Source organism: Engystomops pustulosus, chromosome 1, assembly GCF_040894005.1.
Source record: "Engystomops pustulosus chromosome 1, aEngPut4.maternal, whole genome shotgun sequence".
Taxonomy (NCBI): Eukaryota; Metazoa; Chordata; class Amphibia; order Anura; family Leptodactylidae; genus Engystomops; species Engystomops pustulosus.
This window is the reverse complement of record NC_092411.1, coordinates 19,369,513-19,385,825: the sequence shown is the minus strand read 5'-3', so window position 1 is coordinate 19,385,825 and position 16,313 is coordinate 19,369,513. Positions and strand designations below refer to the sequence as shown.

Sequence of the window (16,313 nt, the reverse complement as noted above, 5' to 3'; positions counted from 1 at the left end):
AGTGTCCTGATGCATTGAAAAATTGAGTTTAGTCATATCAGATGATTACGAAGAAAAAGTAAAAGTTCATTGTTTTAATAAAATAATTTATTTTTGGCTGTACAAGGCCGGAATCAGCATCATTCTGCAATTTATCGGAACACGACGCAGATCACAAGAGATGATGCGGATTATACACGATCCTTCCAGGATTGTAAGAGCAGGAGCGGCCAGGAGGAGACAAAATAATCCTGGGACGAGGGTGCACTTACCTCCAGCAGAGAGCCCACACTACACAGCCAGGGTGTGAGCCACCTACAGCAGGGCATGGGGGCCACACATGTCCCTGGAGAGATGTGTAATCATATCTTTGAGTATGTTATTAGTAGCAGCAGGACTGTACTGGGGGCGTGTCCTCACACTGCTGTGCTCTACTAGCAGCAGGACTGTACTGGGGGCGTGTCCTCACTCTGCTGTGCTCTACTAGCAGCAGGACTGTACTGGGGGCGTGTCCTCGCTCTGCTGTGCTCTACTAGCAGCAGGACTGTACTGGGGGCGTGTCCTCACTCGGCTGTGCTCTACTAGCAGCAGGACTGTACTGGGGGCGTGTCCTCACTCGGCTGTGCTCTACTAGCAGCAGGACTGTACTGGGGGCGTGTCCTCACTCGGCTGTGCTCTACTAGCAGCAGGACTGTACTGGGGGCGTGTCCTCACTCGGATGTGCTCTACTAGAAGCAGGACTGTACTGGGGGCGTGTCCTCACTCGGCTGTGCTCTACAAGCAGCAGGACTGTACTGGGGGCGTGTCCTCACACTGCTGTGCTCTACTAGAAGCAGGACTGTACTGGGGGCGTGTCCTCACTCGGCTGTGCTCTACTAGAAGCAGGACTGTACTGGGGGCGTGTCCTCGCTCTGCTATGCTCTACTAGCAGCAGGACTGTACTGGGGGCGTGTCCTCACACTGCTGGGCTCCAAATTTAGTGCATTCAGCTGCTCCACAGCTTCTCCCTTCTAGAAGATGAGTTACTCCTGAAGTCTTTAGCCAGATTCCAAGTACAGCATTCACTCGGTACAAAGGAAAGGCCCGAGAGCAGGTCAGTGCATAACGGAGAGAGCACAGCAGTGTGAGGACATGTCTCCTTACTACAATCCTTCCATATAAATCCATTTATCACAGTCCTGCTGCTTGTAACAACATACACAAAGGTCTGATTACACATCTCCCCAGGGACAATACCGGACACTGACTGCCTGGTCACATCTGATGACGCATCCCCTGTGTAATATAAGTTCTGTGCATATGAAGATCTACCTCCATCTATGAGGTATGAAATAGCTGGAGCCACAGGTTACCATGACTGATGTTGGGTGGAGTAGTCCACTCCATTTCTCCTATAGGCAAAGCTTCAAAGACATCACCCTGATGAATATGGGAGGAGCACCCTATAAAATCTCATGCACCAGCGGACAAGTCTGGAGCCCGTGCAGTGGTATTTAGTGTCATGTCGTTCCCGGTACACAGCTCCACTCCACAGTCACCAATTCGGCAGAGTCCCCTTATTCCAGGTCATTTATTTTTCCGCCGCTCCTTCTTGGACTTGGACGCTGTGCCCGTGTTTGCAGATGGGTTAGAGACCGCCAGCGCATGCCCCGTGTTCTTCAGGTGCGTGAATAGTTTATTGCGGGTTGGGAACTCGTTCCCACAGGTGTTACACCTCAGGGAGGCTTCTGCGTCCTGCAATGAGAAAGCCAAATAACATGTCACTCATAACGCTGACGTCTACTATACCCTCCGTTACAGGAATCCTATCATTTGATGTGAAGCATTATGAAGCAAACATACCTTGAGACTGCTGAAGCTACACTTAGCTCAGGGAATAACCAAGATATGATCCTGCATGAGTGGTTTTGCTGATAAAATAGATATAACATTATGATAATGAAGCTCTGTCACTTCTATGGCTGTTTCAGCGCTTCTCCTAGCACACTAGTTATTCACTGCAGGAGAGGATGATGTAATCCCTGGGTTGTGCCTGAAGGCAGAATAATCAATTGCTGCACCATCCCCCAGCTGCTGCGTATGAGTGATCCAACTGGGGATGATTACTCATGTCTTGACTAACCTCCATTTGTAATTACAAGCTCCGTGTAAATTGTTTATGTAGGCAGCCAGCCTGACCCAGCTTTCCCAAGGTCCTGAATGTTATAATTTTTTTTTAGCAAAACCACTCAGCTCAGGATTAACCAGGATATGATCCTGCATCAGTGTAGCTACAGCATTCTCAAGGTATGTTTGCTTCATAATGTATCAAAGCAAATAATAGGTTTCCTTTAAAGGGATAGAGACCATGTAACAAGAGGCTGGAAAGTTTTTAGGTTTCTATGGGTTTTAACAATTCTCTGTCCACATTTTCAAAAGGTTGACTCAGCATTCAAAGTCAATGAAGAGGGATATAAAAAACGGATTCAAGATAAAAAGGGGTCTTGGGTCTTCAGACCCAAGGACCAGACCAAGAAGGAAAGATCTGTCGGCTATAGTCGCTACAGATAAGGACATAGGGGGACATTTATCACACTCTGGCACAGCATGCCCCGGTCTACAATACAGCCAGGCCCTGGTGTAGAATTGCTTTATTACCAGCGAGAGTCCAGGCGTTTATGCCCCGCGCCACCTTCATAAAAAGGGGAAATAATCGCAGATCCTGAAGGTTTGCCAGTAATTGCAATTATGTCAGAATTTGTGCACCAAAATTTTGGTGCACAAACCCTAAAAAACACATTCCACAGACTTATGTGATCACTACTAGCAAAGAGCCTTTGACATCCCATGGGAGACTACAGTACATTATGAATGTGTACAACCTACACCCTAGCGATGAGCAATTACAGGACCTCTCTGCCCACTATGACCTCTGGTAAAGGTCTCTGGATGCTTTACTTTAGTCCCCCGACTGCAATGATCAGCTGTAAGGCGTATGCAATGAAATTATTAATAATCCTTGGTTCCATTACAGCAAAAAAATTAGCAAAATACAAAAAAAGTATTTTGTCTGGAGCTACAATTCTAATATATATACGATTTCGACTTGCATACAAATTCAACTTAAGAACAAACTGCCTGTATAGATATATATATTATATCTATATATCCACACACAGTGTCCGCAGAACCGTGCCCTGCCTTATGCCGGAGCCTTCCATCATAGATGTTGGGTTGTGCTCACAAGACCCAAGACAAGTGCCCTGGGAGGCATCGATGGCTCATCACACAGCAATCGTCTTATTACCTGCTCTGGATTCTCCTCCGCGGCGGCCATCTTTGCGGCTTTCTTTAACTCTTTTGCCTTCTTTCCCTTCAACTTTGCTGTTCTGTAAGAAACCAAAAATCAGTCAAATCACAACTGGAGGATAACAGCAGCACTGACAGGACTAAAAGCATGGGGTGAGGTTTATAACCAGCACACGTTTGCACGATTTACCCCACAGATAACCCCGAAGCAACTCTGCAACCGCAGACACCAGACAATGGTCGAGAGCCAAGCGCTTTCCACATTATTGGTATAAGATTCTGATAAATCCCACACACTTCTCTGCGAGTGTATTACCCTGCAGAATTGCAATGCAGTAAATCCGCACGTAATACGTAACGTGCGCACATGACACATATTTTGATGCAGTGGATGAAAAGTTTGGGGAGTGTCTACAGACAAAGTCTCTTATTATGGTGGACCTAGCAAGTGTATCGCTTCATTCTCCCTGTGGGGGCACTGCAGGAATCCTGAGCACCTATTGTAGAGTCTCCTGCTGCAGAACCCTCCTCCTTCTTCTCTTTATGACCAGCTCATTATTAGGGAAATATTCTAATAAGAATCATCTACAGTGACATCCAGCTTCCATTATCCCACAGGATAATCTGTACTGGGAAGGGGAGACTTACGGTTTTGTCTCAGCTGCCGTTGTGTCCTCCGCTTCTGGTTCGGGGTCTTCCTGCTGCTCTGTGACTCCGTTCAGCTCGGCTTCATTCGCTTTGGGTTCTGCGGCTGCACTCGTTTCCCTATCGCTCTCCACTGCGTGACTTTCCTCAGGCGACTAAGGGGAAAAGCAGAAAAAAAAGGTTTAGAACTTATATATCATTTGCTACAATCCATAGTAGATTCTGGGCACCAAAGTTAAAGGGGATCTCGGATTTCATGTTCAAAGTATAATATAGTTTTTAGTAATTCTTCTCATATTAAGTTCTCAGATCTCATGGCTGAGGGTTTCCAGTCTAGACTGCAACAAAACTTGCTGCCATGTCCAGACAGGTTTGTTACAATGTATCAGCTCAGGTCGCTTACATCAGGGGGTGCGAGAGAGACGGAGGCAGAGACAAAGAAAAAAGAAAGCGCGGGGGGCAAAACAGAGAGAAAGCGCGGGGGGCAAAACAGAGAGAAAGCGCGGGGGGCAAAACAGAGAGAAAGCGCGGGGGGCAAAACAGAGAGAAAGCGCGGGGGGCAAAACAGAGAGAAAGCGCGGGGGGCAAAACAGAGAGAAAGCGCGGGGGGCAAAACAGAGAGAAAGCGCGGGGGGCAAAACAGAGAGAAAGCGCGGGGGGCAAAACAGAGAGAAAGCGCGGGGGGCAAAACAGAGAGAAAGCGCGGGGGGCAAAACAGAGAGAAAGCGCGGGGGGCAAAACAGAGAGAAAGCGCGGGGGGCAAAACAGAGAGAAAGCGCGGGGGGCAAAACAGAGAGAAAGCGCGGGGGGCAAAACAGAGAGAAAGCGCGGGGGGCAAAACAGAGAGAAAGCGCGGGGGGCAAAACAGAGAGAAAGCGCGGGGGGCAAAACAGAGAGAAAGCGCGGGGGGCAAAACAGAGAGAAAGCGCGGGGGGCAAAACAGAGAGAAAGCGCGGGGGGCAAAACAGAGAGAAAGCGCGGGGGGCAAAACAGAGAGAAAGCGCGGGGGGCAAAACAGAGAGAAAGCGCGGGGGGCAAAACAGAGAGAAAGCGCGGGGGGCAAAACAGAGAGAAAGCGCGGGGGGCAAAACAGAGAGAAAGCGCGGGGGGCAAAACAGAGAGAAAGCGCGGGGGGCAAAACAGAGAGAAAGCGCGGGGGGCAAAACAGAGAGAAAGCGCGGGGGGCAAAACAGAGAGAAAGCGCGGGGGGCAAAACAGAGAGAAAGCGCGGGGGGCAAAACAGAGAGAAAGCGCGGGGGGCAAAACAGAGAGAAAGCGCGGGGGGCAAAACAGAGAGAAAGCGCGGGGGGCAAAACAGAGAGAAAGCGCGGGGGGCAAAACAGAGAGAAAGCGCGGGGGGCAAAACAGAGAGAAAGCGCGGGGGGCAAAACAGAGAGAAAGCGCGGGGGGCAAAACAGAGAGAAAGCGCGGGGGGCAAAACAGAGAGAAAGCGCGGGGGGCAAAACAGAGAAAGCAAAACAACTGAGAGAAGAGACCACATGACTGTAGTCTTGTGACTCTACCAAGCACAGCGCCATGCATTATACAGTGGTTGTGCTTGAAACTGCACCCAGAATGAGATCTAGATAAACAGAGGAGAGATCAGAAGTTGTTCTCTTAGTCTCCAGATCAAAAACAGGAGTGGACGCCATCAGTAAGAACTTCATGAGTCGCCGACTGCCATTAACTACACAACGATCAAGAATCACTCACCTTTGAAGACTTTTGCTTCTTCTTCTTTTGCTTTTTACTGAGCCTGTAAGAAGATTGTAAATGTTAAAAGAGGGGAAAATCAAATGAAACATCACAACATAATGTAACATATCTATATATATATAGAGCCGCCCCCTGTAAAGGAACACAACAGTCAATAATAAGAATCATCTACAGTGACATCCAGCTTCCATTACCCACAGGATGGAACTTTCCGTACTGGGAAGGGGAGACTTACGGTTTTGTCTCAGCTGTTGTTGTGTCCTCCGCTTCTGGTGCGGGGTCTTCCTGCTGCTCTGTGACTCCGTTCAGCTTGGCTTCGTTCGCTTTGGGTTCTGCGGCTGCACTCGTTTCCCTATCGCTCTCCACTGCGTGACTTTCCTCAGGCGACTAAGGGGAAAAGCAAGGAAAAAAAAAAAAAAGTTTAGAACTTTCCACATCATGTGCTACAATCCATAGTAGATTCTGGACACCAAAGTTAAAGGGGATCTCGGATTTCATGCACAAAGTACAATATAGTTTTTAATAAATCTCCTCATATCAAGTTTTTGGATCTCATAGCTGAGAGTTTCCAGTCTAGACTGCAACAAAACTTGCTCCTCTGTCCAGAGAAGTTTGTAACAATGTATCAGCGCAGGCCGTTTACTTCAGAGGATAAAGTTTGTATTAAGTATATTTTTTTCCAAAAGAGAAAGTGCGTGCGAGAAAGCGAGAGCCATAGAGAAAAATAAAGAACAAAAAAAAAAAAAAAAAGGAGGAATAAAAAGGAGAAAAAGAAAAACAAAGTGGGTCACGTGACCCCTCAAACTTCTGGCCCGATGCAGGCAAAACCGAATGTACCAGAACCTTTAAAGGGTTTGCGTGACACAACTAAGGGAAGAGACCACATGACTAATCTTGACTCTACCAAGCACAGCGCCATGTATTATACAGTGGTTGTGCTTGGAACTGCACCCAGAATGAGATCAAAATAAACAGGAGAAATCAGAAGTTGTTCTCTCAGTCCCAGATCAAAAATAGTGGACAGCATCAGTACGACCTTCATGAGTTGCTCACTGCCATTAACCCCTTAAGGACGCAGGGTATTTTCGCTCATTTCTCGCTCTCCATCTTCAAAAATCCATAACTTTTTCATTTTTCTGTGTACAGAGCTGTGTGAGGGCTTATTTTACTTTCCCGTAATGTTATTTATTTTAACATGCCGTGTACTGGGAAGCTGGAAAAAAAATTCCAAATATGGAAAAATAAAAAAAAAAAAACAAACGCGTGTGCGTCACGTTTTTGTGGGCTCAGTTTTTACGACTTTCACTCTTCGCTCCAAATAACACCTCTACTTTATTCTTTGGTTCGGTGCGATCGCGGTGCTACCAAATTTATACAGGTTTTATTGCATTTTAATACATTTTCAAAAATTAAACGAATGTGTACAAAAAAAGAAAAAAAAATATTTTCGTCATCTTCTGACGCTAATAACTTTTTCATACTTGTGTACGGAGCCGTGTGAGGTGTCATTTTTTGCAAAATGAGCCAATGTTTTCATTGCTACCATTTTGAGGAGTGTGCGACATTTTGATCATTTTTTAATTACATTTTTTATGTCATGTAAAAAGGTGTAAAAGTCGCGTTCCGGACATTTGGGTGCTGTTTGCCGTTCCGGAGGTCACCACCGTCAATAACCGTTTTTATATTTTGATAGATCGGGCATTTTGGGACGCAGCGATACCTAATGTGTCTGTAATTTTTTACTGTTTATTATGTTTTATTTCAGTTCTAGGGAAAGGGGGGTGATTTTTTTATTTATTTATTTTTTACATTTTTTAAACTTTTTTTTTTTTTTTTTTTTCACTATTTCTTAGACCATCTGGGGTACATTAACCCTAGATGGTCTGACCGTTCCTACTATATACTGCCATACTTCTGTATCGAGGTAAGATGGCAGCGCCCATGCGACTTCGCAAGCACCAACCGCGCGTGTTAGCGATGGGTCTTTGCTGCGATATGCAGCCCATCTCTGTATGAAGAGAACTCAGCCCTCTTCATACACCTTTCATAGCTCAGTGGCGGATATATCCGTCACGGAGCCTAAAGGGGTTAACTACACATTCTGCAAGAACACAACGATTAAGAATCACTCACCTTTGAAGATTTTTGCTTCTTCTTTTGCTTTTTACTGAGCCTGCAAGAAGATTGTAAATTTTAAAAAGAGGGGAAAAATCAAATGAAACATCATAATGTAACATATCTATATACATAGAAGACAGCAGTCACAGCTGATCCAGTGTATTACACCTGGTGCAGGGCCTGGAGGGAGGAGCAGGACTTCAGGTTCTAGCAAAGTTCTGGGAATACAATGAAAATGAGTCTTGCTCCTGCCTTTAGGCCCTGCAACCAAGTATTATCCAATGAATTAGCTTTGATTGGAGGAGTGTTCCTTTAAGTCTTTCTATGGGGACAAACACCATATGAGTTTTCCCACTGCGCGGGTTCTCTATAATTCTGAGTTGTATCCCATAAACTGCACACAGGAGGAGATTCTGTCCCATATGTCTGACACACGGCACATCACAGAAAAGCACTGAGCGGTACCAATACAAAACCCGTAGCTGCTGGAGCAAGTTTGTGCCCTGGTCTCTTCCCCCTTCCCTCTCCAGAGACTTCTATGGAGAGCAGTAATCTCACCCCTCTGTGAGCCGACAGTGAGAACTGCTGACTTAGCAGTAATGTAAAAGTGAATGTCACATTAGGATGGGGGAAAAGAGTAGAAAGAGCCGGATAAGAGGAGAAAGCTTTTATCTGTAAAGATGGATGTTACAAAATGTGTTTTGGACCAGTGACACGGTACAAGTGCCAGCAGTCTGCTCCCTATATGTGTAGTTACTTTGGTTTTGGGGTTTCCTCTTGTAACTCCTCATCTTCTTCCTCAGACAGTATTTGGTCTTCGTCCTCCATGGCGCTGGTTTCTTCTCCTACAGAGTTGTTGAACTCTTCCTCCTCGGCCTCCAGCTGCTGCCGCAGGAGCGCCACCATCTCCCGGTGCTTCTTAGACTTCTCGTGATTCCTCATCCTGGTTCAATGAGACAAAAAAACGGAAACTGGTTACATAATTGTAAATCTAATGTTTCTGGTAATAGGGAAAAAGCTTTGCCGAAATCCAATCTAACATCAGTATGAATTCAGCTTCCACTTTAACCCCTTGGGGACTTCAGTTATGTCACATACCCCAAGGACTAAGAACCCAGTGCTAGAAATCTGTAGTGTTGGCGCTGCTCATGTTGTAATGGGATAAAATCTTATCCTGACCCCTCAGATGCTTTGGTCAATATCAACTGCAGAATCTATGTGAGCTCCACTGGCCCTTTGCAAGGCAACAATAGCTTGTTATGGCACCTGGGGCCCAATTTAGGGTCAACTGGAAGCCTCTAGGGGATCCTCTCCCTCTAGAATTCCTTCTACGACTTGAAGTTGTCAAAGTTGACTTGTTAGGATTGGCTTATACTCCTTTCAATATATAATACTATAACATAAGTTTACACTTACGCTTTTTCGGACTGACACACTTTGTCACACGCTGGACAGTAAAGGTCGTCATACAATAATTCTTCCTCGTCCCCCTCATCGCTCGCTCGCCCTGTGGGAAAACAAATGGCATAAAGTTTTACCATATGATAAGAGTCACAGTTCTCAGTCTCATTCATTTTCAAGTGACTAGATGCAATACCAGTCACTACCAGATGTGGGCGCCTTGTCTCTAAATTAAAAATCTGTTATGATAAATCCATCACGATTCATCAGGGACATTACTCATAGATCCAGGCACCGGGACTGTGGTATCTTCTTATATTTGTGATCTTTTCTTAAATCAATTTACCAGAGCCCCTCTGTGCTGTAGCTTCACAGGCCGTTACACATGCAGGATTTTTTCATCCTCCTAACAGCCTGCAAATCTGCAGCATGGAGGGGCACTGGTAACTCTTCTGACTCATTAGCATAATGTTAAAAGTTAATTTTAGAAGGAAGGAAACCATAGATATCATCTAGAAGAAGATTACCGCAGTCACAGTGCCTGGATCTATGAGTAAGTACACATGGTTTATCATGATGGATTTTCAGCAGTTTGGGATGAAGAAGAGTCATCTGGTCTCATCCACTAAGAATCCAATAGTCAAGACCTATCCCAGAGCCCATCAGTATGGAGAACTTATAATGAAAAACCTTCCGAAGTCAGTGGATAGGATTGCACACAAATACTGGTCTAAAAACTGGATTTTAACCCCTTCCCGACATTTGACGTAATAATACTGCATGGCGGGAGTACTATTACGTCAAGCTTCTGGCCCCGGCTCCTGAGCTGCGGGTATCGGCTATATATTATAGCTGACACCCGCCTCTAACACCCGCGATCGGAGATTACTCCGATCGCGGGTGTTAACCCCCAAGACCGCGGCGTGTTAGGGGCATTTCACAAGAATCGGACCCCCCGCGGCGCTTACCGGGGGGGTCCGTGGTTCCGATCGCAGCCCCGGGACTGCCAGTGCCCGGGGCTGCGCGATCCTCCTCCACGAGCCGGGTCCTGCCTTCTGGCAGAACCCGGCTGTAACACACTGAGCATGCGCAGCATGTTACATTACACAGTGTAATACATCTGTATTACACTGTGTAATGTGAAGAAGAGCTTGAACAAGTGATCAGTGGATAGCTTGTTCAAGCTTACCTGTAAAAGTGATAAAACACAGTTAAAAACATTTAATAAAAACATTTTTTAATAAAAAGAATTAAATAAAAAGTTAAAGTCCCCTAAACACAAATATTCCCTATACTCATGCAATAAAGGGAGAAAAACACAAAATCGCAAAAAAAAAAACCCACATATTTGGTATTGTCGCATCCGTAACAATCCGTACAATAACTCAGAAACATTATTGGGCCCGCTTGGTGAACGCCGTAAAAACAAAACCCGATGTTATGTGCGCCAAAATGGTATCAATTGAAAGAACAACTCAACACGTAAAAAATAAGCCCTAAACTAGCTCTGTCAACAAAAAAATATTAAAGTTACGTCTCCAAAAAGATGGCGATGCAAAAACAAATGAGATTTCCTCTATATTCGTTTTTTTTCCAGTAAAATTGTAAAAATAAATGAAAAACTATATAAATGAGGTATCACCGTAATCGTAGTGATCTATAGAATGAAGATAATATAGTATTTTTAGTGTACGGTGTATGACCCCCAAAAAGATACAAAAAGAAAGGAAACCAAAATTGACAATTTTCTTTTCACTCATACATTCAAGAGTTAATAAAATCAATAAGCTAATGACCCACTAAAATGAAGTATTTGTAAAGTGCATCTCATGTCGCAAAAAATAAGCCCTTATATGTCCAAATTGCCAAAAAAATAAAGATTGTGTAGCCAATAAAAAGTGACAATGCATAATCTGCTCTGAATGGCGCAGCTCCCCTTCGATGCCCTGGCGTGTGCCCATACAGCAGGTTACCACCACATATGGGGTATTGTTATACAAAGGAGAGGTTGGGTATCAAATTTTGTGGAGCGTTTTGGTATTTTATCCACTGAAAATTTGTAAATTTTTTGAAAAACACATTCATTTAGCCAAAAAAAATGTACTTTCAAAATTGTATCCGATTTTGTTTTAACCCCTGTAAAACAATTAAAGGGTTAACAAACTTCATAAAAGTTGTTTTATGTACGTTGAGGGGCGTAGTTTCTATAATGGGGTAATTTATGGGGTTTACTTTTATTTAGGTCTCTCAAAGTGATTTGAAACCAGAGCAGGTCCCTCCATAGCAGGATTTTGCGGTTTTTATGAAAATGTGAAAAATCGCACCTAACGTTCAAAGCCCCATAACATCCTACAAAAATGAGAGTATGCATAAAAAACCATGTGCACATAAAGTAGACATTCAGTTAATGTTAGTTATTAAGTTTTTTTGCTGTTATGACTATGTATGGAAAAAGTAGAACATTTTGAAGTTCGAAAATTGAGAATTTTTCCAAATTTTCACCAAATATCTGATTTTCTCAATAAATGCAAAACATACCACCAAAATTTTTCAACTAACATGAAGTACAAAGTGTCACGAGAAAACAATTTTAAAATCACTTGTCTATGTTAAAGCGTTCCAAAGTTATAACCACTTATAGTGACACAGGGCAGATTTGAAAAAATGGGCCGTGTCAGGAAGGTGAAAAGTGGCTTCGGCGTTAAGGGGTTAAGACTACCAGGTCATCTGCCCCAGTGTTTTTGCAGAGAGGACCCAGTATCTTGATCCCTTGTTACCTACCATCCTGCTGTTCTTCTCCCTCCTCCTCGCCATCCTCTAAGCCGTCTCCGAATTCCTTGTCATACTGAGCCTCCATCTGCTGCAGCTCCTTCTCCAGCTCAGACATGGCCATCCAGCTCTGCTCCTTGTACTGCTCGGCCAGCCTGGAAAACATCATCTTATATTAGCGATTGCATTTTCATTACAAAATAAGGAATTATATAGGGACCTAAAATACATGAACTAAGGGGATTTCTGCTGCCCAAGGACACTATAGAGGAGAGGCCGAGCCATCACGACCATTATTATTTTGGATGTGACCTCTAGGACCCCATAGAATTTCCCTGCACAGCAGTAAAGCAGTGACCTGCAGCAGAGCTGAAGTCATGTTTTGTATAAATTTAGGTTACCAGGGGTCACAGTGCTAGACGAGCGACATGACCCCATGAGGGTCCCCGGGGGTCAGGGAGCCAATGATTCTAGTCTATCTAAGGAACGTACTTGGCATTCTGCAGCTTCTGCTGCCTCCGCAGCTCCTCCACCTTCTTGGCTTTCTCTGCGTTCTGCTCCTCCACCATCTTCCTATGCGCCTGCACTCTCTTGTCTCTCTTCCTGATGAAGGCCACCAGCTCCCTCACCAGCTCATTGCGCTCTTTTCGCGCCTTGTCTCGGGTTTTCTTGTTCTCCTTCTCCATGGCTCTCTTCTCCCAGCGGTTGGACGCTTGCCTGGTGTCGTACTCTTCCTTCCAGGCAAAGTTCTTGACCGTGCAGAAGCTCTGCCAGTAGGCGTAGAACGGGTGCACCACCTGCAGGCGTCCACACAACCAAAGTCACACATAGACTACAGGATGATAGACATCATGGGGTATACCCTCCCTCTGTTTACAATGAAATACCCATGTTACAGTTATGAAATAATGCGGATATAGAACAGCTCTACCTTCCCCTATCCCAGCAGGAAATCACAGCACAATATCAAGAGGTTCTCACAATACTATTAGCGAATGACTTAAATACAAGTATCTAAAGGCAGCTGCAGTCTGATTTTATTTTCCTATTGATCCTTTTAGGGGAAAATTATGTCAGCGCTGCCCTCATAGAACCACAACCTCCCATGTCATAAAGTGAATGTAGCTAGGAAGGTATGCCCTATGCACAGGATAGGGGATAACAAGGTGAGGGTCCAACTCATGGGATCCCTACTGATCACGAGAACAAGATCTCTGAGAATCTGGACAATGGGGATCCCATTCTCACTAATGGGTGAAGTAGAAGGTCAAACACAAGTCCTGCTCCTCCAAAGAATACTATGTGAGCGCCAAAGCACAGGGCACAGCATCTCCAGCATCCATCAGAAATGCCAGAAATAGCAGAGCGCTGTGCATGGCAATTTCCAACACTCCCATACTACTGAGCAACAGAACAGATGTATTACCTGCTGCTCCAACCATTAATGAGACCAGGATCCCCAATTCTAATGATTGCTGGGGCTCCCGTTCTCGTTGCTCTCATTGCTCGAAACAGTCAGTCCATCAAATAAAATCTTTTTGTAACCTATCCTGTAGATAGGGGAGAAGTTCCTAACATGGTAGGTTTTCCTTAAAGGGATAGGATCTATTTGCCGTGTTACTAGTAGTCTACTCCATGAGCAATGGGACACTAATCCAATTCCAAGTAATGAGAGTCTCAGCGTTTCCTATATAAACGGTGCAAAGTGTAACCCACTGAAGGTACAGGGACAATAGTCAGCAATGCATGGATGTTGTATTTCGTACCGTGTCATAGTCACTCTGAGAGTCTCCGAATGTTGGATATTCCTCTCCTTCGTCATTTATCTTACTTTCCATTTCTTCTTTAACAATCAATTGGAAGATGCGTCTGTACACGGCGTAGAAACCCTGAAACACGAGAGCATGAAATATGAATAAGCCTGGAATACACATTAGTCCTAAAATACATCAGCTGTGCTGATTGTACACAGGACCACAGTCTGTTTTCCTAAATTTCAAACCATATGATATACAGGCGTTCCCCAGTTTATGTACAGGATAGGTTCTGTAGGTTTGTTCTTAAGTTGAATTTGTATGCAAGTTGGAACTGTATACTTTATAATTGTAACCCTAGGCAAATTTTTGTTTGGTCTTTGACAATTGGATTTTAAAAATGTTGGATTGTCATAAGAACCGGGATTAACACTAAAGCTTCATTACAGACACCTGTGATAACTGTTATAGCTGATTATTGTAGCCTAGGACTAAAGTACAATAAATTACCAACATCCAGAGGCCCGTTTGTAACTAGGGGTCGTCTGTAAGTTGGGTGTTCTTAAGTAGGGGGCCGCCTGTATTCCCATCTTGAGCACTGATGGGAGGTCTCAAATAGATGGGTTGGAGGAGGCATGAATGACTCAGATTAACCAAAGGGGTTGTCTGGGATAAATTTTTCTATCATGCTCTTAAAAAGAACTTATTCACATTGTGTTTTTGGATACATTCAAGGTGTACGCCATAAAATATACACTAGACGTGTACATAGACATATACTGGAGGACAAAGGCAACTTTGAATACTATACACTCAGCAGATGCTGGGCGACTGGAGACGGATGCAGCTTTATTACATCCATCTCACACCTCCACTGCGGGAGGATCCCAGGGATGTAACTGTCCAAATATAGGGACACCTTGAACATTGACAATGGCGAATCACTGGCTGCTGCCGATTTTTCACTCGTTCTTCCACATTTAGGGCAGAAGGGGAGGAACAGAACATATGTGCATACACTGGGATATGTCTTAAACCTCCGTGTAAGGACACTTTGGAAATCTTCATGGCATATCCTTACAACGGAGGAGTAAAATGTAATGTGCATATAGCCTAAAATTTAGCTCTGTCCTCTCCTCCAATCCAGCGCTGCTCCTACTATAATCTATGACTGGTCACAGATACAACATGACATTGATACGAGAACGTAAGGATTGAGCTTAAAGTATCTATTGATACCAGACGGAACCTTGAACATGAGGATGTACGCAATGATCAAAACTGATGAGATACAAATATGACACTGATAAAAATAAACACCTATATTTATCCTGTCATTACAGCATATGACGGTATTATTTATACTGCCCCAGTCTTACCTCTTCATCATCTCCATAACCGGAGTAACAAGTGACTGTGAAATACTGGACCAGATCCAAGCTGTCGTCCTGGTACTCGCCATCCACACCTCCCTTCAGCAGGGCGTCTCTGTGGTTGTCGTACCTGGAGTACAATACAGGAAGGTCAGGTCCATGTATAATCAGGTAGGTAAGTGGCCAGTACATTGCTAGGTTTATAGGTCACTCACCACGCCCTCTCCTGGGGGTCACTGATGACATCATAGGCGGCCTGGATCACCTTGAACTGTTCGGCCGCTTCCTCTGAGTTATCCAAGTTTTTATCTGTAAGAGAAGAGAATGATCAGGACTGTGACACCTGCGTATACGACACATGACCCGGATCTGGGCACCACAAGAATCCATGGATCATGGGCATCAGCGCTGCACGGCTGGAGCAGGACTAAGAGACCTGGTCCCTGGATGGGACAGGGGTTGTGTAATCCCAAAAGAAGGAAACCAGGATCCCACAGCAGTGAAATTCCCAAGAGACCCCAGATTTGGTGATCTGTGGGGTCCCAACGGCCAGAGCTTGACCATTAGCAGGTGAACCCCTCTAATTGTCATGACAAACCTACACCAACCCTTTAAAATCTCCATACAACTCCCTTCAAGTCACATGACAAGATCAATCCCAGTCTGCACTGACTACAGTTAGTGACCCTGCGGCTTCCCAATGCTGGTGGCCGCCATATTTTAAGCTTGGTGACGTCACATGACATTCCAAACAGCCACATGATTACAAGAAAGACCTCAACAGATGAGGAGGTGGTGAGATCAACGACAAAAGATATAAAAATAGCAGCAAAAAGAGGTAAAAACTTAAGAATAGGAATAATTTAATAGAAAAAGTTATTTCCAGGGGGAAATTTAGCTAATTTATGATGAATGGAGCGCCCCTTTAAGGAGTCTTAAGGCTGTCCTATAACAGAGGAGAACTAAAAACAGCCAGCGCTGTGAGCCTCACCCGGGTGCCATTTTAGGGCGAGCTTCCTGTAAGCTTTCTTCAGGTCATCGTCGGTACAGTCTCTGCGGAGCCCGAGCACCTCATAGTGACACCGCATCGCGATCACAACTTGCCGGCTGACCCCCGGCAACCCACGTGTGCCTGTAACCCGGAAATGGAAGACCGTAGCTCCGCCCCCTTACTGGCAGCAGGCGTAGACTACCCAGCATACCGCGCGCCTGGTAGCCTATGCGCCTGCGCGGCGTCAGTGCTCAATCACATCACGTGGGAGAAATTCCT

The 16,313-nt window shown here is 44.9% G+C and overlaps 1 protein-coding gene across 2 annotated transcripts; it reads right to left on the bottom strand.

The window, feature by feature from the left end:
* Positions 1–69: 69 nt before the first annotated feature.
* DNAJC21 (DnaJ heat shock protein family (Hsp40) member C21) lies at positions 70–16,221 on the bottom strand. Of its 2 annotated transcripts, XM_072134691.1 has the most exons (14): positions 16,035–16,220; positions 15,259–15,352; positions 15,050–15,173; positions 13,683–13,805; positions 12,409–12,713; positions 11,929–12,071; positions 9,163–9,253; positions 8,504–8,689; positions 7,762–7,801; positions 5,864–6,015; positions 5,626–5,668; positions 3,916–4,067; positions 3,266–3,347; positions 70–1,713 (listed from the first exon to the last, which is right to left on the bottom strand). In XM_072134691.1, the coding sequence occupies exons 1-14, from the start codon at positions 16,129–16,131 to the stop codon at positions 1,546–1,548; spliced, it is 1,800 nt and encodes a 599-aa protein (XP_071990792.1). In that variant the 5' UTR covers positions 16,132–16,220; the 3' UTR covers positions 70–1,545. The 2 variants fall into 2 exon arrangements, with proteins under 2 accessions (XP_071990792.1, XP_071990800.1); XM_072134699.1 differs by lacking the exons at positions 3,916–4,067; positions 5,626–5,668 and having other exon boundaries at positions 16,035–16,221.
* Between the last annotated feature and the right edge of the window lie 92 nt (positions 16,222–16,313).